The 20,586-nt window shown below is 44.4% G+C and overlaps 2 protein-coding genes across 3 annotated transcripts; both read left to right on the plus strand.

Annotated features, from left to right (window-relative positions):
• The first annotated feature begins 90 nt into the window (after positions 1-90).
• On the plus strand, positions 91-8,658 carry LOC133158666 (atlastin-3-like). 2 transcript variants are annotated; one of them, XM_061286048.1, is made up of 14 exons: positions 91-285; positions 2,111-2,323; positions 2,628-2,762; positions 3,325-3,429; positions 3,878-3,928; positions 4,198-4,254; positions 4,336-4,428; positions 4,508-4,646; positions 4,954-5,081; positions 5,181-5,237; positions 5,320-5,391; positions 5,845-6,036; positions 6,280-6,519; positions 7,966-8,658. In XM_061286048.1, the coding sequence occupies exons 2-14, from the start codon at positions 2,120-2,122 to the stop codon at positions 8,023-8,025; spliced, it is 1,533 nt and encodes a 510-aa protein (XP_061142032.1). In that variant the 5' UTR covers positions 91-285; positions 2,111-2,119; the 3' UTR covers positions 8,026-8,658. The 2 variants fall into 2 exon arrangements, with proteins under 2 accessions (XP_061142032.1, XP_061142113.1); XM_061286129.1 differs by lacking the exon at positions 5,845-6,036.
• A 7,254-nt stretch (positions 8,659-15,912) lies between these two features.
• Positions 15,913-18,027, plus strand: LOC133159351 (uncharacterized). The gene is made up of 2 exons (XM_061286313.1): positions 15,913-16,891; positions 17,209-18,027. Exons 1-2 carry the CDS (start codon positions 15,913-15,915, stop codon positions 17,217-17,219), a joined length of 990 nt encoding a protein of 329 aa, XP_061142297.1. The 3' UTR covers positions 17,220-18,027.
• The last annotated feature ends 2,559 nt before the right edge of the window (positions 18,028-20,586 follow it).

The following is a 20,586-nucleotide window of genomic DNA, read 5'->3' on the forward strand; positions in this document are numbered from 1 at the left end:
GCTGGGAGTTGTAGTTTAAACAATAACTGTGCCAATCGCTCACGAGTGCATTATAACTACATTTCCCAAAACGTCCCACGTGGCTTTAAACCCGGAAGTGTGTAGGATTTGCGCCTGGAATAAGTTGACATGGTTGTTTTCATGCCAGTGTTGGAGAGAGAAAAAAAAGTTACGTTGGTGTGAGCAGATCCAATCTAACGAGTTCGTCTTAAAACCCGTCGAAGGCTTTTAAGAGCTTTCATACAACAATTCACAGCCAGGGAGGGAAACAAAGTCACAGTTGAGGTAAAGTTTTCCTTTAAACTTATATTGCTACGATGCTGTCAGTTGTGCAAAATTTGTGTTGCGACTTAACCGCTACAGATAGCTAACAAACGTTAGGCTTTCCTTTACTGTCATTGTTGTCTGCGTGCATTACTTGTCAAATTCTAATGTTAATTCAATTCAGACATCTGTCTCGCTTTGATATGTGATGTGTATAAATAGTGAAAACGCGTAACATGCGCTTTATTGGGCGAAAGCGAAAAAAATATTCTTAATACTGTTTAGTGTGCACTGGACGTCATTTACTACAAACTACGAAAACCTGATATTGAATAAATCGTGTTCAACACAGAAACGCGTCATGAAGGTTACCTCTGAGAACCACACCCTTTCGGTGTGCTCAATTGTTTTTGTTTTGAAGGGGTCAAAAGTGGGGATAGCAAGGTGTTTGAATTCCCCCTCCATATATTTCATCTCCCACTTCCATCTTCTGTACTAAGACGCTCAATGTCCTCACAAATAAGACAATTCCGTGGGCTGGAAGAGCAAATGTGCCTCGCTGGTAAATAATAACACGGCAAGTGTACCTCCAAGTACATGTTTCAAGTACAGTGCAGTACTAGTAACACTATTTGGCCCAACTAGTAGACGCTAGCTGACCCTCTTGTAGTACCAAATTGCCCATTGGTAGTGATGCAACTAAGGCATTAGTTGTGTAAAAAAAAACATACAAGTAAGATACAGTACTAGTATGTACAAGTATGTGGCCCAAATGTTTTCTCATCTTTTCCAAGTGAGAAAGGGCCTGTTGTGCTCCTCATGGTGGGAGCTGTCTTGTTCCTCCACAGAAGCGCCAATAACAAAGGAGCTCCTTGAAGGCCGTCCAATCGACAGTGAGACGCTTAGCCTAAAGCCACAAAGTGTGACAGCCATCGAAGCATGCACATTTTCTAATTAATACAGAGCTGCGCATTGTGACCATGTGTAGGTTGGGGCGTCGCCAAGTGTACATACACCGCGTAGTTAATATCTTGTCCTGAACTCTTCCTAATGTTTCTTTGATGGCGTCATGGACAGGCTCTTTTGGGGTTACAAACAGCAGGCAAGGAACTAGTTTGCTCGGCAAAGTAAGCCTGAGTAGCAACATGAAACTCACTCAGCATTACCAACTATAATGAACTTGTGACATTCTTCACACTTTGTCACATGAAATCCATTAGCCATACACTGAAATCAAACACTAATGAAATGATTCATCAAATAATTATTTTACAAAAAAGTCCAAACAAAACCTCTTCGATAGTGATCATGTCTCAATGAAGACTAACGAAAAAAAAATCTTTCTCCTTTATTATGTCGTTTATTAAGGCAGAATCAATAGATATTCTAATAATCAATCGGATAATCGATAAAATAATTGTTTCTTAAAACATTGATAACTATAGCACTCCATCAAATTATTTACTTACCATAAGACATTGCAATCCGAGTTATGAACTAACTAATTTAACCAATGTAAAAATTCATAAATGTGGCTCGGTGGCATAACACAAATGGCATTTTAAGTTAATTCTGAAATTTCATGCAAAAATCTCTATCTATTTAGCTTTGACAGAAAGAAAGATAACTACTGTCCTCGAATGAATAGTTTAAAAATATATGACTAAAATAACTTCTTATTTGCTTCCTGAATAACAATGATAATATGAAATACAGGCAGAACATATAGTATTTGCTGAACAAAGTAAATTTGGTAAAACGTCAAAAAAAATTTGAATATTCCATTTCATTGTTGTCTTTGGCTTGTGATGTTGTGCAACTGTTGACGGTGTGGTTGTTCCCACAGGCAGCAGCAATGGGGAGCAAACCGGGCCCAGTTCAGATAGTGACGGTGTGCAAGGAGGATCACTCCTTTACGCTGGACGAGGAAGCGCTCGAGCGCGTCCTCTTGACCCCGACCGTGCGAGACAAAAATGTGGTGGTGCTTTCGGTGGCCGGCGCCTTCAGGAAGGGCAAGAGCTTCCTGCTCGACTTCATGTTGCGATATATGTACAGAAAGGTGAGCAATGGCAGACCTCACTTTTTCAAAAACTATCAAGCCACTTGGGCCTGTAATGTGACTACAGAGTAGGGTTGAACCGAAAAAGTACAAGGTCACACGATGTTGCCCCTCCCTGCCGCAACATGCAAACTGACAAGTTTGTCGACAAGATGTGATTCAGGATGACAGCCAGGGTGGAGTTCACCAACCAGCTGATTTGTTTTGTTTTAGTGGCGCCACTGGGTTTACTGCCTTTTTATACTCGGCACTTTCCCCAGGGTAGTTTGACCTCACCTCTTTCTCCTCGTCGCGTAAACCGCAGGGTGACGAAAACTGGCTGGGTAACGACGACGAGCCCCTGACGGGATTCTCCTGGCGAGGTGGCTCGGAACCGGAGACGACCGGCATCCAGATCTGGAGCGAGGTCTTCCCCATCCAGAAAAGTGATGGAAGCGAGGTGGTCACCGTGCGCCGGACATGTGAAGCGCCAGAATATTAAGCACACCTACGCAACACAAGGAGATGACATAGAAACAAGATAGCCACCATTTTGTCACCAAAAAGTTCACACACCCCTATTCAAATGGCCAATTAGTGAAGTATAATAAATGAGGCAATTGTATAAAACATTCTCCTGTAGCCCATACAACTCAGTTGAGCACAACAAAAATGTATCGCAAGAGGTGATTGCACAAGGATACACACTCTTGTAATTGGCGCCGTGCCTGTTTGGATTAAAATGGCATTCAAATTCATGCAAAGTCCGACGCTGTTTAAAGTGCCCGTGACTGATGCCAAATAAAGCTCTGATGTTCATTAGGGAGGGAGGGCGTTTTCTTTGTATTGCAGAAAACGGAAGGGTTTGTGCTAACACTGACTGTTTTTTGCCAATGTTCATAATTCCCGCCACCTTGGGTATTTTTTTGAATTTATTTTTTAACAAGGGTACTTATGCTGCAATAATAATGAAACCAAAGTGATCACCTATCTTCTTGTGTTTTGCGTGTGTACTCCTGCAGGTGGCAGTAATGCTTATGGACACTCAGGGAGCTTTTGATAACCAGTCCACAGTGAAAGACTGTGCCACCATCTTTGCCCTCAGCACCATGACCAGCTCCATTCAGGTGATTGTCCTAATTAATTCATTCTAAGCCCAGGCGCATACAATATTCAGAAAAAGTCGAAGTTTCAAGATGAATATGCATTGTGAAATGACCGTGACACAAGTTCACTTTCTCTAAAATCTTGAATGCTGACTGGCGTTTTTGTATTTTTCACAACTTTCTCGAACGAGGAGTAGAATGACGAGACTGGGCAAAGCCCAAACCAAAAATGTCTCAAGTGAATACATCTTGTGCCATCTAGTGGAAGAGCATTGAAGTGTTCATCCTGCCACTAAGTACTTTATTGACGACACTGAAATGGAATATTTGTTGTGGATCATTTCCCACAGCCCTCCTGACGAACTTTCAGCGCAAATTGTTGGCATTTATCGCATATAGCAGATTCTTTTAATTCCCAGTTGGTGTCACACTGACATTGTTTCTCACTGGTGTGGTTTCTTGTTTGTAGATTTACAATTTGTCCCAGAACATCCAAGAAGATGACCTGCAGCAGCTACAGGTAACTAACTTGGTGAAGTCACATGAATGCAAATATACATATATATATTTGCATAAATTTACTGTAAATGTGTAATCGTGATCGACATATTGTATTAGCATACATGTAATTTGTAAGTCCTTTTTTTTTTCTTTAGATGTTTAAAAAAGTTGAAATCGTCATTGCTGTTCAGTTTGTGCTATTTTATTAATCAGGGTTAATTGTGCTTCTGACCATTGAATTTTTTCCCATGGAATGATTCAAGTCTTGTGTAACTGTCTGTCTGGCAGCTTTTCACCGAGTACGGCCGGCTGGCCTTGGATGAAATCTTCCTGAAGCCTTTCCAGGTATGACAACATTTCCCGACACTTTTTTTGTTTTGTCCTGATGCATCTCTTGTATCCTTCCTTTTACCCTGTGCTGTACAGTCCTTGATGTTCCTCATCCGCGACTGGAGCTTCCCCTACGAGTACACGTACGGCTTTAAAGGAGGCAACGAATTCCTGGAGAAACGATTACAGGTAACACAAGGCAGAAGCAAATGCGAGCAAGCTTTGGTTCCTCTGGGAGATGAACTTCCTCGCTTTGTTCTTCTTGAAGGTCAAGGAGGCCCAGCACGAGGAGCTGCAAACGGTGAGGGAGCACATCCACTCCTGCTTCACCAACATTTCCTGCTTCCTGCTGCCACACCCTGGTTTGAGAGTTGCCACCAGCCCGACTTTTGAAGGACAACTTAATGGTGAGAAGTCGTTTTTATTTTTTTTTTCGGTACATTAAATCGTGTGAAATATCAATTCAACACATTTAAAAACATTTTGTAGTATTCTGGATAAATAGGAGCCATATTACGTAGCAGCTCTGTAAGTAAACAAAATGAAGACTCGCTCGCACAGTTCTCTAAATAAGAGGCCAAGTGTGCTTGCTTCAAGTTGTTAACTTCCCATTCCCAGTTGAAGTTTACTGCAAAAACCAGCATGCCGTAGTACAAAATGAACGGCGGTGGTTGACAGTACTCAGGTTCCAAGTCCTTGTGTTGGTTTTGTCAGCGGTGGCACTGGAGTTCAAAGAGCAGCTGAAGATTTTGATCCCCGATCTCCTGCATCCCGACAACTTGGCCGAGAAGGAGATCAATGGAAACAAAGTCACCTGCAGAGGCCTGCTGGAGTACTTCAAGGTAACTCGCCTCTCGTGTTTGTGCCTCCGTGGGTCTCTTTTGGCGTTTCTCTTGTGTTTGGTTCACTGCCAAACTTAACTGTGAGCGCTTTCTTGCCAGGCTTACATCAAGATTTACCAGGGAGAGGACTTGCCCCAGCCAAAGAGTATGCTCATGGTAAGCACCGGAAAGATTGACAAAAACAAAAGTGTCTGTTGTGAACTTTAGCTCGTCTTAACACGTTTGTTCGTCTCGCCAGGCGACAGCGGAGGCCAACAACCTGGCAGCCGTGGCGGCGAGTAAAGATCAGTATTACAGGAACATGGAGAAGGTGGGTTCAGTGCAAGACGACGCTGTTGTACTGACAGACTTGATGCTAGCTGTTGACATGTTTGAACTTTCTTACCAAGCCAAATTGTTTTTCTTTTTTTCTTCTTAGTGCTCCGAGTGGAAAAGCACTATACTAAACTCGATGATTTTCCTTAATTTAAGTAATGTATTTCTCATTCAGTTACCATTTTTGTGTTTTTAGGCAAATCTTTTTTGCGTGCATGATGACTTGTCAAAATGTCCTGTTTTTTTTTTTCTAGGTAGTATTCTCCATTTTTGCCTTTTTTTTTTTTTTTTAATCTCAATTTTTTAAATATTTATAGCGTGATGCCTATCTGCAGCCCCCGAGAATGAGTCATAGAGAAATTAAATGATATTATAAAGCTAGTATAAAACCTAGGGGTACAGGAGCTTAAAGACTATGAGATAAAATATGCTCCTCTTTGTCTCTCAGATGTGTGGCGGAGACCTGCCCTATGTGTCTCCTGAGTCACTGGAGGAGAAGCACCAATTTTACTTCAAGGAGGCTCTCTTCTCCTTCTCCTCCACCAAGAAGATGGGCGGCCAGGAGTTTTGCGACCGCTACCAAGAGCAGCTGGAGAAGGAGCTGGTGGAGATGTGGGAGTCGTTCACCAAGCACAACGAGGTCAGCGACATTAGTTGCTCACGTTAGCTCAGCTCTGCAGGAATGAATGGCATCAGTCCATGTCCAAAAATGTCTGACGGGACCACCGGTGTGTGTGAACTGGCGCTTTTATTTTACAAAGGTGGAAAGGTGAGGAGGGCAGGCAAATAAAAAAAAAGAGACAAAAATGAGAATCCGTTTGTTGTGGGGTAGACATGTTTTAAGGTCTGTATAACTGTAAACGTTTTTTTTTTTTTTGTACAGTCAAAGAATCTGTTCAGTGCATTCCGAACTCCAGCCGTGCTGTTCGTGCTCGTCTGCCTCCTGTACGTGCTGTCGGGTGTGCTGCTCTTCGTGGGCCTGTCCACCTTCGCCCTGGTGTGCGACTGCGTCCTGGGCTTGGTCATGATGTCCATGCTGACTTGGGCCTTCATCCGCTACTCGGGCCGCTACCGGGATGTGGGCGGAGCCATCGACCAGGCGGCGGGCACCGTGCTGGAACAGGTCAGATGACGTTCGTTTGTCTTGTGATAAAACGCGGAGGTTGGGATTGAAGTCACACTTGATGTGTGATCACTTGGTAACTAGATTTGCAAAACTCTGGGGATTTTTAACGTTGAAAGTTTTGTGTGGGAATGAATGGGAATTTGTGGGATTAAACCGGGAATTTACTAAATATAAAATTTGCTTTTGACCTAGAATATCGGGAAAGTGTATTTTAACACGGCCCACCATTAGTATTGAAAAAATAAATGGGGGGGGCGTTGATCAGAGTGAGAAAGAAGTATATCCAAAATTGTCAGCCCAAAAACTGAGTCACATTTTGGTGAATGTTATATATTTTTCTGAAATGTATTCTTTGGGTCAATCCATGTGTGTGGGTGTTATTTTTATTTATTTTTTTACAAACTATTATTTGCTGCAATGTTCAATTGTTGAACAATACTGCCCATTTGGGGGGGTTTGATCATATCACATGAATCCTTCTCATTTTGCTTCTAAATGTAGAGTTGAGATTTAGCTACTTTTCAGACACTGTTGACCAGATAAATTTGCAAGCACAAACGCTACACAAAATGCTTCATCAAAGAAATGAAAAAAAACATTTATTAGTTTCATCCTTAAAATATCCTCTTGGTGTATGTTAACACACTTTGCACACATGATTTGTGTATTCCGAGATAGGTGAACAAAGGTGGATCGGCGCATTCCGTTTAATGTCAGTGCTGAATTGTGCTTTGTAGCAAAAGGTTGCTGTTAGGTCACCTCCAATTGCTCAGTCACGGGAGTCTTTGATGCTCTTCATCGTAAGCCGCTGTGTTTTCCCAGCCTATATTCGGTCATTACAGGCCTTCTGGCATGGGAAAATCGGATGGCGCGTTATCACAAACAGTGAAATAAGTTTGTAGAAAGTACTATTTTTGAATCTATATCGAATGAATGGACCATTCCACCCAAAGCAAAAAAAATATGGAATGATTCCTTCCTCTCCACCGTGAAGGCTGTTTTGAGTTGAAAGAAACAATTTGCAGAATTAAATCAGATGACAAACCGCATTGAACAAGAGGAGGAGGTTAATCAAAGTTCAGCTCTGCGACTGACGTGATTTGCTGGCAGCTAAGTTCAGCTTCCTGTTTTGGATGTTTGTCACGTTCACCACATGCAAACTTCAAAATGCCCACAGGCCACGGCAAGCAAGTCCCATCAACGGCACATTCAGGTTCACACGTGCGACGTTGTGAGAAAGTGCAAAGGCCAATCCGAGTACAACAGCGAGCAGTTTATCGAATCAATCGACGCTTGTTTGATATCATTTTGATATTCAAAGCGTATACCACCAGGAGCAAGATATGAAACCATTAAACCAAACTAGCTACTCGAGTGCTAATTATAAACAAGCTCACATACACAGTACAAAATCAACTCAACTGCTGTCTTGTCTCCCGCCAGGCCACGGTGGTGCTGAACAAGTCGAGAGAACAGAGGCTTTCCGTGAAGAAATCCAGTTAGAGGACCGGCGAGGCTTTTGGTCATCTCGACGCCACGCAAATCTACAGCCGACACAGAGCCGCATTCAGCCTTATCATTGCGCCCCCCCCCCCCCCCCCCTTCCATTTCTTCTCCCCTAACCCTTTCTCTGTGAGAACATACAACACCAAAAAAAAAAAAAAAAAAAGCACAAGAGAAGGATACATTCCCAAAAGCCAGCATGTTTCATACCCGCGTTGGGACACAAGCTGCCTGCTTTGAAAGCATCGCACCTTCTGTCGATCCTGCCGCATTTCCAAAAGATTCACCAGGAAAAATTCTTTCCAGCGGTTACAGGCTTCTTTTTGCACAATTTGGTTGTCTACCTTATGAGTATGGCTTTTGCAGCTTTTTATATGCATATTTTAGAAGCTCAATTTATTTTCTTTTACAGTGTGCCTTGAAAGCGTTCCAGTCTCGATGGAGACGTAACATTCCTGATCAAGTTCGGTTGTTCCCTTTTGCTGAAGTAGCAAGGAGGAGATTATTGCAGTAATGTCACCAAATCAGACCACAGTAGAGCGTGAGCCTAAAATGAGCGTCAAATGTAAAGAATTTCTTATGGATGGCAGCAAAAGGCTACTATTGGATTGATAAATTGACCTACTCAATTCACTTTTATGTCGTTCTTTGACATCATCATGCCACAGAATGGCCACTTCTGGCTAAATGAACGCTGTTCTACTCACTTCCACATAGTTCCTTAGCATCAAGATTGTAGCAAAACTCCATATTTGTCCAAACTGAGCTCCTCGGTTCACTTCAACATCATTCCTCTGCACCAATATGGCATCACAGCACTATTTTGTCTAAATAGAATTCCTCATATCACATCGACATAATTCCTTGGTAGAAGGATGGCAGCAAAGATGTTGGAAAATTGTATATATATGTTATCATGCGTTCTCTTTTAGTTTCTATATTACTATATTACAGTAAATGATGTCTCGTTAGATCTACCGTTAGATTAGATCTGCGTACGTGCGTTCGTTGTTCTGCTTTGCTGTTCTTATGTCCACCACAGAATACCACATCAGCCAAGGTGTGAGGTCTTGTCTCGGTCAGCGAGAGACAGCAGCAACGACATTGTGTCAGCCTTCCTCAAGTGGCTGACTCGGCACCTCACACCCTCAAGAAATGGAGCGCTGGGAGCGCCCCTGGTCCTTGCTGATAAGACTGCTTGAACCCATTGAACTTGATGAACTCTGTTTGCTCTTTCCTATGTCGCCACATTAGCATAACGTTTGCAGTAATCTACACACACCAGAAGTTTCCTGCGCTTACCAAAAGCAGAAACCGTTTGCGCTTCCCCCTACCCTTATTTGGTTTCTGCTACACATGTGATGAGGAAAATTCCCCAAATAAAGAGAGCAAGGATGCAGACAGACTTTAGTGTAGGTTGGGCATTGTAAGCTGTCTGTACTGCACTCCTTGCGCAAGCTACGACTCAATATTCTGCCTCACTTGTGGTCTGTCCGTTGGTGCGTTTCTCTTAACATTTATTCACTCTGTCTGTAAAAACCTAACAGAAATTGGGGGCTCGTCCGGGATTTCTATACGTCCTTGCGGCTCCGGCGGGACTCCTCGACGCAGGAAAAATCCTTGGCCAAGGTAAACAAAAGCCCTTTGACGGGACTGCCTCGAGCGGTTCGGCTGGACGCTGGGGGGACTGCCGAAATCACCCGAGGAAAAGGACCAGCGGACTGTGAGTAGGAATATTGATTCTACTAAAAGGAATGAATGAGCGGTGACAAGAGGTCACTTAAAGAGAAAAGTGACGAGAAGTCACTAAAACCTTGGGAATTCTAGACCCTGTCAAGTGAAATAGGAACAGTTAAATTCCGCGGGGCGGTGCGGAGCCCCCTAACTAATTGTTAGTTAAACCTAGCGATTAATTGTTAGTTAAATTCCGCAAGGAGGTGCGGACTCCTCTGTTATTCCTAAAAGTGGTGAAAAACGCGTGTGGTGTGTTTGTGTGCGGTTTGACTGAGAGTGATCTCATTTGAGCTCTCCTCTATATAAAAACACAGGATTGTAAACAGTGGCTTTGTGTGAGGTGCAGAGGCTAGAGAACTCTCCGCTTCCCTGCTGGGAAGGTGAAAGGAGACTTACTCCACATCGAATATTTAACCACTGTCCTGTGAATAAAGTTGGCTTTAGGACACTGTAGGTGCCATTCGAACCGCCAACTCCGAAATTTAGAAAATAAAACCATGGGAAATTTAAACAGCAAACGAAACTCTTTACCTCGAGATAAATTAAAATGCAAAGATTGGAAATTAATGGAATGGGTCGACCCTAAAAATGTGAAATATCTCGATAAATGGATAACGAATTATAACTTCGATGGTCAATTGAGTGCAAACTCATTAAACAATCTCAAACAATCGATTATTGCCAAACATGGTGCAAATAAAAAGAATAAAGATGGGTATCATTTAATAGTGAAATGGGAATTGGAAGCAGAAAAAAGAAAATGTGGACAAATAAAAGAAAAATTAAAGAACAAAAGGAGCGAAGAAAAGTCCGTCTCCAAAGAGAGCCTTTTATTGCACAGACGAGAAGATGATGAAACTTCAGTAGCGCGGCCTCGCTTGAGAGCCGTGCCCGAGGAGGGGGTGGATTCAGATGAGAAAGATGAACAGATTGTTAGGAGAAGTACTGTGGAGCGCGAGCGATTGTACCCACAATTGCCGGTCGTAGATGACCCTCCAAAATATAGTGATTTTGCTCACGCCATGGTTACGCGGAGCCGCGTAAAAGCGGAAGCTCCCTCTCCATCGGCCCCCGTAGCAGACGGCAGCCCGAACTACATGGGCGCAGGAGTAACCGAGGCCTACCCAATGATTCAAGTGGCAAACCCCCATGATGACGGAGGGCCCACTATTTTAGTCTACAGAACGTGGACTCATGCTGATGTAAAATCAGCCACTGAGGGAATAGCATTGCCGTCTGAAGATGTTGAGCAATATTGTACTGACATGATGCAACTCATTGCTTCTTATAATTTAAGAGGAGATGAGGTGCAACAAGTTTTTATGGCAACTTTGACCAAAGACTGGGCCAGTGTCAAGGGCAATTGGGATCCTTTTGATGAAAATGGCCGCCCATTGGAATATAATGGGCTGCCATTGAGAAATCAAATTGAGCAACTTTTGGGCAGGATAAAAACTAAATTTCAACGTAGAGCAAATTATGCAGAAATTGGTCGAACCAAACAAAAAGAGGATGAATTGTTTGAAGATTATAGACACAGATTGGAGAAAGTGTTCAAAGCCAATAGCGGCTTGGTACCTGGAACTGAGGTTTACAACCAGCAGTTCAAAAATGCTCTACATACAAATTCGCGACCAGCAATTCAAAACTGGGTTGCGAAACATATGATCACTTTCCCTACTTCCACACTGCCACAATTTATTGATCATGCCATGCATGCTGAGAAAGTTGTTAATTTGAAAAAAGGAAAAGAAAAAGGGAAAGTGGCTACCATTTTTTTTGCTGATAAAGACTCACATGATGCATTTTATCAAAACAAAACTTTTGAACCTTACCAGAAGAAGCATGGTCGTGGAAACTTCCGCGGCAAGGGCAGGGGAGGCTACCGGCATGGTGCTCTCGGTTATGGCCCGACAGGTCAACCGAAGCAACCTAGCACTCAGCCTCCTGTCTGCTGGGCGTGCGGCAAGGAGGGCCACATAGCAAAATATTGTCCGGACCCCCATAAAAGCGGGGCTGTCCCTCCCTTGTGACTAACCGACAGTCAGCATGGAACTGAAGGAGCTGTTTTGACAACAGCTCCCCCTATTGATGCAGATTTGAACATTCAGGACTTGTTGATGAACAATGTAGAGAAACCTGTGATAACTTTGTTTGTGAATGGTACTCCCATTACCTTTTTGTGTGATTCAGGAGCGTGCATCACTACTTGTCGCGACATTCCTGCGGATGTGCGAGAAGGCGGGAGATCCTTTTGGGTGAGGGCAGCAAATGGAATGACAACTCCAGTTCCTCAGTCTCATCCAGTCTGGATACGGGACCCTGAAGGAGGAAGTTGTTGCATTCCTGTCTTGCTGATGCCAAATTGCCCTATTAACTTGCTTGGAAGAGATGCTCTCACTGCTCTTGGTCTTTCTCTAGTATCTCTTGATGACAAAATCGTTGTCAAAAGGCGTCACCAATTACAAATATTTGGTCAATTTCATTGCTACTATTTTTATTCATTGGATTTAATTGACCCCGAGGTGAGACAATTTGGGTCTCCTCTTTTGGCACGGGCCAGAAGCCTTTTGCGATGCCCTGAGCAGGCAATGGAACCAAACGACTTGCACGTGACCTTGTGGCACAAGGACACGCCCGGTCCTGACCAAAACTACGAAGCCATGCTTAAGGCTGCTACGCCTATCATCTTGAGAGCAGCTTTCCTCTTACATGATGGTGAAAGCCGCGCTTGTGTAGTCATGCAGCCAGCTCCCTCTAGAATCGAAAATCTACACAAGACGGCCACCCCGCTCCATATCTCTTTGTTCCGACCTTTTTCATCCACATGGCAAAGCGTGGGATTCATGGCCAAAGACGGATTGGCTGCCCTTGACTGGACTCGAGATAGTTCTGGTGTTCTTTACAGTCCTTCTACCAAGCTTTTCAGAAGTGTCTTGAACCACATCTTTTTCCTTTCTTGTGGTGTGCATGCTAAAACTTGTTCTGAGAAAGCACCCTCAGCTTGACATTTTGTGTTGTCACCAGGAGATGAGCAGGTCCTCGCTGAGGTCCCGACTGATCTCTGGTCAACAGGGCCCTCTGACGTTGGGTTGGTGAAAAGTGCACTTCCTGTTGTCATTAGACCTAAGACTGAGTACCGTCCTTGTGTGCGACAGTATCCATTGAAACCCGATGCCCTGCAAGGCATCGCACCTGTTATTTCGGATTTGCTAAAAGCTGGTGTCATTATTCTCTGTCCTGATTCTCCTTGTAATACTCCGATTTTTCCTGTGAAGAAAGCGCCTCCTTCTGTCGGGTGGAGAATGGTGCAAGATTTGCAAGCAGTGAACAGCGCCGTCATTCAGAGGGCACCTTGTGTCCCTGACCCACACACCTTGTTGAATTCATTGACGCCTGATGCAAAGATATTCTCAGTAATTGATATTAGCAACGCTTTCTTCTCTGTTCCTGTTGCTGAAGAAAGCCAGTTTTGGTTTGCATTTACTTATGCTGGCTCGAGGTACACCTTTACCAGACTGCCCCAAGGGTACTGCGAAAGCCCAACTATCTATTCGCAGGTGATGGCGGCCAGCATGGCAAAATTTGTCCCGCCAAAGGGAAGTCAGATTTTGCTCTATGTTGATGACATTTTGATTGCTTCTCCTGATTTTGATTCTTGTCAGACGGACACACTTGCAGTGTTACATCACTTGGCGAAGGAAGGCCACAAGGTCAGCAAAAACAAGCTCCAACTGTGGTCCGAGGAAATTAAATATTTAGGACACAATCTTAGTTCCCAAGGTCGAACTATAATTGAGAGCAGGAAAGTTTCCATTTTGCAGGCCCCTAAACCACTCACTAAGAAACAAATGATGTCTTTTCTGGGTCTTGCTGGTTATTGCAGGAGCTGGGTGCCTGATTATGCCCAAATTGTCGCTCCTCTGTCCAAATTAATGTATGTTGAGGACATCTCGATGTCCACTCCACTAAAATGGACTCCTGAGGCGGAGGATGCATTTGTGTTGATCAAGCAGGCATTGGTCTCTAGCTCCACTCTAGCCTTGCCCAATTATGACAAACCGTTTGTCCAGACTGTTGATTGCAAAGGTCATTATATGACCTCTGTTTTGATGCAATCGCATGGCTTGAAACTTCGCCCTATTGCCTTTTATTCTTCTAAATTGGATAGTGTTGCTTGCGCTCTCCCACCATGTGTGAGGGCCGTGGTAGCGGCCTCCATGGCTGTGGAAAGCAGCGCCAGCGTTGTGTTGTTTCATCCTTTAACGCTGAAAGTTCCGCATGCAGTGTCAGCTCTTTTGCTACAAACAAACATGACCTTTTTGTCGCCTGCACGTCACTTGTCGTGCATGGCTACTTTGCTTTCCCAACCGCATCTGACCGTTGAGAGGTGCACAACACTCAATCCTGCTACTCTCATTCCTCTTCCGGATGACGGTGATTTCCATGATTGTGTCGATGCGGCCCAACAAGTAGCCAAGGCTCGGCCCGATCTGGAGGACACACCCTTGTCTGACGGTCACGTGGTTTTTGTTGATGGATCTTCGAAGAAAAATGCTCTTGGCGTGACCCTCTCTGGTTACGCTGTCGTTACAGCTGACGAGGTTTTGAAAGCTGTGAAACTGCCTTCCCATATGTCGGCACAGGCCGCTGAACTCATTGCTCTCACGGAAGCTTGCATTCTTTTCGCGAACAAGCCTGTCACCATTTGGACTGACAGTCAGTATGCTTTTGCCACAGTGCACGTCTTTGCTCAACAATGGAGCAACCGTGGCATGGTAACATCTACAGGCAAGCCCGTCACCCATTCGACATTGCTTCCCCAACTTTTGGACGCTGTCCAACTGCCCTCCAAGGTGGCGGTCTGCAAATGTGCTGCTCATACTACTAGGTCTGATCCTGTTTCTTTGGGTAACGCCTTCGCGGACAGGTCTGCCAAGGCTGCCGCTGAAGGCGTGCTCCATGTCCTCTCTTCTTGTACTGATAGCGATTCCGTGTCTCACGTTTCTCCTGACGTGCTGCTTGACATGCAATCTCAAAGCCCCTCCCAGGAGCGCCTCTCTTGGGAGAAACGGGGCGCCATTAAAAATGACAATGGCCTTTTTGTGTGACCTCTGGGCAAGCCTGTCTTGCCTCGGAACTTGTATAAGTGGGCTGCTATTTCGAGTCATGGGGTCACCCATGTCTCGACAGGGGGGATGGTGAAACAGATTGAGTCCATTTACACAGCATACGGGTTTGCTGGTTTTTCGCAACAATTTTGCAGAGCATGTTTGATTTGTGCTAAACACAATCCACAAGGTAACTTGCGACCTCGGAGAGGAAAATTTCCGACTCCATTGTATCCATTTCACACAATACATATGGATTACATCCAATTAAATAAGAGCGAGGGAAAAGAATATTGTTTGGTCATCATCGATGCGTTTTCTAAATGGGTAGAAGTTTTTCCCACTAGACATGCGGACGCACTAACAGTAGCAAAAGCATTGTGCAAAGACATTATTCCAAGATATGGCATTCCAGCTGATTATGAGTTTTACAAACTTTGTTCGACGGATAACGATCCTAGGCACAGTCGCGATAGTTCCGTTGGTTCCCGATATTGTCCATGGGATGATGTTGCTTCGCGTAGACATAGGCGTGAGGTCTCGTCCATTAGGCCCACCTTTAAACACTGCACGCCTGCTCTCGTTCACGACGGTATTTCCTGCGTGCCATGGCGCATAGCCAACGCGTACCTACATTCATTGGCGTTCACCGTGGCCCCAAACACGGCTTCCACTATCACCGTGCCCTTGAAGAGTTTGAAAGGTACCCGACAAGGCTGGCTCACTACGGGTGACAAATGGCCTGGGTATTGGTGGTATTTGACTGTCAATCCAGACATTTCGGACTGGAGCGCCTTCATCACCTCGCAGGTACCAGGTTACTGGCCTCCTGGCTCCAGTGAAGAAGCTGTGTTTTTTTGCTAAACGTATCACTTTGAAGAACCAAGGCTCAAGCCTTCTTTTGACCGTTACACTCCCTGATGACACGGTTCGGCCCCCTCACGCTACCCTGCTCAATACTTCCTGTTGGGGTTTTCAGTTGTGGGCTTGGTCCTCTGGGAAGGATCCTCAGTTTCCTATTGTCCTTTGCGTTAACAAAACTATGCGGGGCGCTGACAGTCCCGTGTTGAGCGACTTTTCCAAAACATCTGGGGCAGTGATTACGAGCGTGGCCCTCACCGATGTAGACAGTCACTTTGTGGCCTCCACAGGTATGAGTGGCCAGACTAACAATTGGCTCCTCATGGCCGAGCAAGCTGCTAATGTGACTAACACCAGTTGCGTTGTGTGTATGGGCCCACGGCCCCTCTTGAGAATCATTCCCGCGAGTGTGGCTCCTGAGTGTGCGATTTTTGTGATGTCTACCCCTTCCATTCCGTCTGCTCATCCTTGCTCCAGTTGGGACAAGGTCTATCCCGTTTCCTCCTTGGCAAAGTCCAAACCCCTTTTTTCCACTGATGTTGCTAAAGGTAATTTCACGTGCATCAAGTTGCCCGGTACCGGCGCAAGCCTAGGCGTTTTGTCAGCTCCTTTGTGCACTTCCCTGTTCTATGGCGCTGCCTTTTTCTCACCCATCGCTCGTAGTGATATTTGGTTTTGGTGCGACACTGACAAACTTTATGATAGTCTCCCTTTTAATAGCTCTGGTACTTGCGCTTTGGTGACCCTTTTGCTTCCCGTTTTATTAATGCCCGCATCTACTCATGAGCTAGACGTTTTTATTGATTCTTTTGTGCCCCGACCCTGGTCGAGGGCTAAGCGGAGTGCCGAGTGGCAAGGCGCGGCGGATCCGACCTATATAGATGCCATTGGAGTTCCCAGAGGAGTGCCGGATGAGTATAAGCTGGTGAACCAGATAGCAGCTGGTTTCGAATCCTCCATTTGTTGGTGGTGCACCCTTAACAAAAATGTTGACAGGATCAATTACATCCACTACAACGTGCAGAGGCTTGGAAATTGGACCGAGGCGGGCTTCAGAGCGGTCCACTCCCAGCTGGCCGCGACTTCCCTCATGGCTTTCCAGAACCGGATGGCCCTTGACATGCTACTCGCTAAGGAGGGCGGTGTCTGCGCCATGTTCGGTGAGCAATGCTGCACTTTTATCCCAAATAACACTGCAGCCGGCGGAAGCCTGTCCCTGGCCCTTGAGGGTTTGAGGACCTTGAATGGGAAGATGAAGGACCACAGTGGTGTGAACACGGAGGTTTGGAACAGCTGGCTGAATGTGTTCGGCAAGTACCGCACCCTGGTTTCCTCGGTCCTTGTCTCCCTTGCCGTTTTTTCTGCTGTTTTGACCTTGTGTGGATGTTGTTGCATTCCGTGTCTCCGGTCCCTAATTAATAAATTGATTACGACCGCTATCTCTCCGCCGGCTGACGCTTTTCCGTTGCTCCCTGAGGACGACTTTGAGCTCCCACGGCCCCCGAGTTGTCATCTTCGCATTGACTCCATTGATGAGGCCCCCGCTGTGGACCTGTCCGACCTTTTTCCTGAGTCCGACGTTGTCTGATTGGCTTCGGTCGCCTCCCGGGTGTAAATTTGTTCTTATGACGTATGATCCTGCGGCTGAAAATCTTTTGAAGTAGCCTTTGGGTGATTTGAGGGTCTCTGAGAACTTATGATAAACAGGGGGGAATTGTTGGAAAATTGTATATATATGTTATCATGCGTTCTCTTTTAGTTTCTATATTACTATATTACAGTAAATGATGTCTCGTTAGATCTACCGTTAGATTAGATCTGCGTACGTGCGTTCGTTGTTCTGCTTTGCTGTTCTTATGTCCACCACAGAATACCACATCAGCCAAGGTGTGAGGTCTTGTCTCGGTCAGCGAGAGACAGCAGCAACGACATTGTGTCAGCCTTCCTCAAGTGGCTGACTCGGCACCTCACACCCTCAAGAAATGGAGCGCTGGGAGCGCCCCTGGTCCTTGCTGATAAGACTGCTTGAACCCATTGAACTTGATGAACTCTGTTTGCTCTTTCCTATGTCGCCACATTAGCATAACGTTTGCAGTAATCTACACACACCAGAAGTTTCCTGCGCTTACCAAAAGCAGAAACCGTTTGCGCTTCCCCCTACCCTTATTTGGTTTCTGCTACACATGTGATGAGGAAAATTCCCCAAATAAAGAGAGCAAGGATGCAGACAGACTTTAGTGTAGGTTGGGCATTGTAAGCTGTCTGTACTGCACTCCTTGCGCAAGCTACGACTCAATATTCTGCCTCACTTGTGGTCTGTCCGTTGGTGCGTTTCTCTTAACATTTATTCACTCTGTCTGTAAAAACCTAACAAAAGAATTTTTGTCTTGGTGAAACTTTAGTATACAGTAATTCCAAGATGGTGTCAAAGCACTCTGTTTGTCTAATCCTCCATTGATCCCTTGCCTGAAAGATGGAGGCAAAGCACTATTTGACTAAATGAAGCAATTTACCTCACGTCAACATAGTTCTTTGGCCTTAAGATGTTGGTAAAAGCACAACTTTTGTCCGAGTGTAGCTCATCTTTTCCCTTCAATAGATGTCCTTGTCACCAAGATGGCGCCAAATTAATGCTTAAAGTTTAAAAAAAGAATAACTTGATGTACAATACATTATTTTGAAATGACAAGCAAGCATGTGGGGGTTTACTCGAACAAAAGAAAAATCACGCATTCCAAATTCTCTACTGAGCATTCCCTTTCGTGTTATTCAAAACAGATTTTGATACAGAAGAGTTGATATTTTTTAGATAGGTTATTTATAGAAAGTGCTTTCTGTGATATTTACAACTCCAAAGGTTCTATTGATTGACAGAGATCATCTAACTTGATGATGTAGTGACCACGTAGCCAAAGACTTTGCTTTGCTTTTGCAGCCTCTTCGAGTTAGTCCATCTTGCTACGATGAATATACTGTACGTATAGTACTGCTGTGTTAACGAGACATGACTTGGTTTTTTTTTATGCAACATATTCAAAATTGCAGTAAAATAATTAACATGTAAGCAAAGAAGGATGATGACAGAAGAGTGTGATTCTCCTGCAGCTGGACAAAGTGTCAATTTCCACTTTGGTGATATAGGTAATAAACTATTGGATCTTTAAACTGTTGCTTCATTTCACACAATGACTTTAAAGGTGACATGCAATTTTTTAACAATTTATGACATTCTGTTGTCAAAACACAGAATGAAGAATTACCCACCCTGAACCGGTTGCCAGCCAATCGCAGGGCACACAGAGATGAACAATCATGCGCACTAGCACTTACACCTAGGGGCAATTTGGCATGCTCAATTGGCATACCAAGCATGTTTTGGGATGTGGGAGGAAACCCTCGCAAGGGAAGAGAACTTGCAAACTCCACACAGGGAGGGCCGGAGGTGGAATCGAACCCACACTCTCCTTACTGTGAGGCGGACGTGCTAACCAGTGCGCCTTGTAGACAAACAAAAAGTCACATTTTTTCTATAAATGGTCATTTAGGGGCCATTAAAATAAAACTATTTGATACGCATTGTGATCTTAATTGATATATTGAAAAATTGAATATACTATATTTTTTAATTTGTGATGCTCTCAAGAAGGAATTGCACCTTGGTGATCGACTTGCTTTGTAATGCAGATGGCAAACAAGAAATAAGTCTTGATTTTTGTCCATCTTTTTGTCAGTAGCCTATCCCATCTGAATTTGGACAAAATGAGGGCTACACCCTGGACTGGTCGCAGGCCAATCACGGCACATATCGACAGCAACTATTCACATTTGCATCAATGAAGGATTTACAATGTAACAGAGCTAGTGCGTACGTTTTTTTTTTACCCAAAGAAAAGCTACGCAACCGCTGGGGAAACAGTGTAACCAGGAAGGGAGTATTTCAAATAAATATTTCATATCGCCATTTTGTAAAACCACAATTACACAATTTATTTGCTGCATTTGAGTGCATTAATTGCTATCAGAAAATTTCAACAAAATGTTTGACTCTACAATGAATCCCATGTTACCCTGAATTGTAGCTGTTTAAAGGCCTTAAAATGACAATATTTTACTTATGTTAAGATTATAGAGTGTTTAGGGCGTGGTTTTCACATTCTTACCAAACACCTACAAAGATACAATGCGTTCTTGTGTGCTTTTCCTCAGCAAAATCTCAGTAATACAAGTATCAATGAGCTTTAATGTGGGTCTCTGATCATCTTGACGGCAGCTATTTATCCACGGTAGCGGTTCAGTTGTGTCACTTAAAACGCGGTAACGAATTGTTGAGTCATCACCGGCGCGACCTTCCGCTTTTACATTTAAAAACACTGTCGTCTCCTCACTGGCCTCTCTTCTCTTCATATGTGTGTGTGAAAGAGAGAGAGAGGGAGTATGTGTGCGTGTGTATGTGCGTGCTTCACAAACGTCTACCATGGCGATTTTTTGGCGTTCCTTGTGTCCTTATATGGCGATAAGCGTCGCGAGACCGCGCCCCCTCCGCGCGCCCGGAGCTAAGCGCGTTCACAGAGCAGAGCAACGTTCACTTCCAAATAAGGAAGTGAGTTCAACGAAAATCCGCAGAGGGGAAGGAGACGCGAGCGGCCAGAGAGAGAAAGAGAGAGAGAGTCAGAGTCAGAGCGAGAGACGAGAGTGAGAAAGGGCAGGATAATGGCCAGATAAATGCCTCCCCTTCTCGTTTAAACAGCTCTCTGGCGTTGAGCTAGATTCAAATACAGCGCCTGACATGTCAATAAAGAATCCCGTTAGAATGCAACAATCTCTTTTCAGTTTTTTGGAGAGTGTATTTAAGAAA

Source organism: Syngnathus typhle, linkage group LG1, assembly GCF_033458585.1.
Source record: "Syngnathus typhle isolate RoL2023-S1 ecotype Sweden linkage group LG1, RoL_Styp_1.0, whole genome shotgun sequence".
Taxonomy (NCBI): Eukaryota; Metazoa; Chordata; class Actinopteri; order Syngnathiformes; family Syngnathidae; genus Syngnathus; species Syngnathus typhle.

Excerpts from the sequence above, each read along its gene's own strand:
- LOC133158666 (XM_061286048.1), top strand. The coding sequence starts at position 2,120 with ATGGGGAGCAAACCGGGCCCAGTTCAGATAGTGACGGTGTGCAAGGAG. Across the intron at positions 3,929-4,197 it reads ATGACCTGCAGCAGCTACAG|CTTTTCACCGAGTACGGCCG; the intron begins GTAACTAACTTG and ends TCTGTCTGGCAG. Across the intron at positions 5,082-5,180 it reads GCCTGCTGGAGTACTTCAAG|GCTTACATCAAGATTTACCA; the intron begins GTAACTCGCCTC and ends CTTTCTTGCCAG.
- LOC133159351 (XM_061286313.1), top strand. The coding sequence starts at position 15,913 with ATGCGGGGCGCTGACAGTCCCGTGTTGAGCGACTTTTCCAAAACATCT.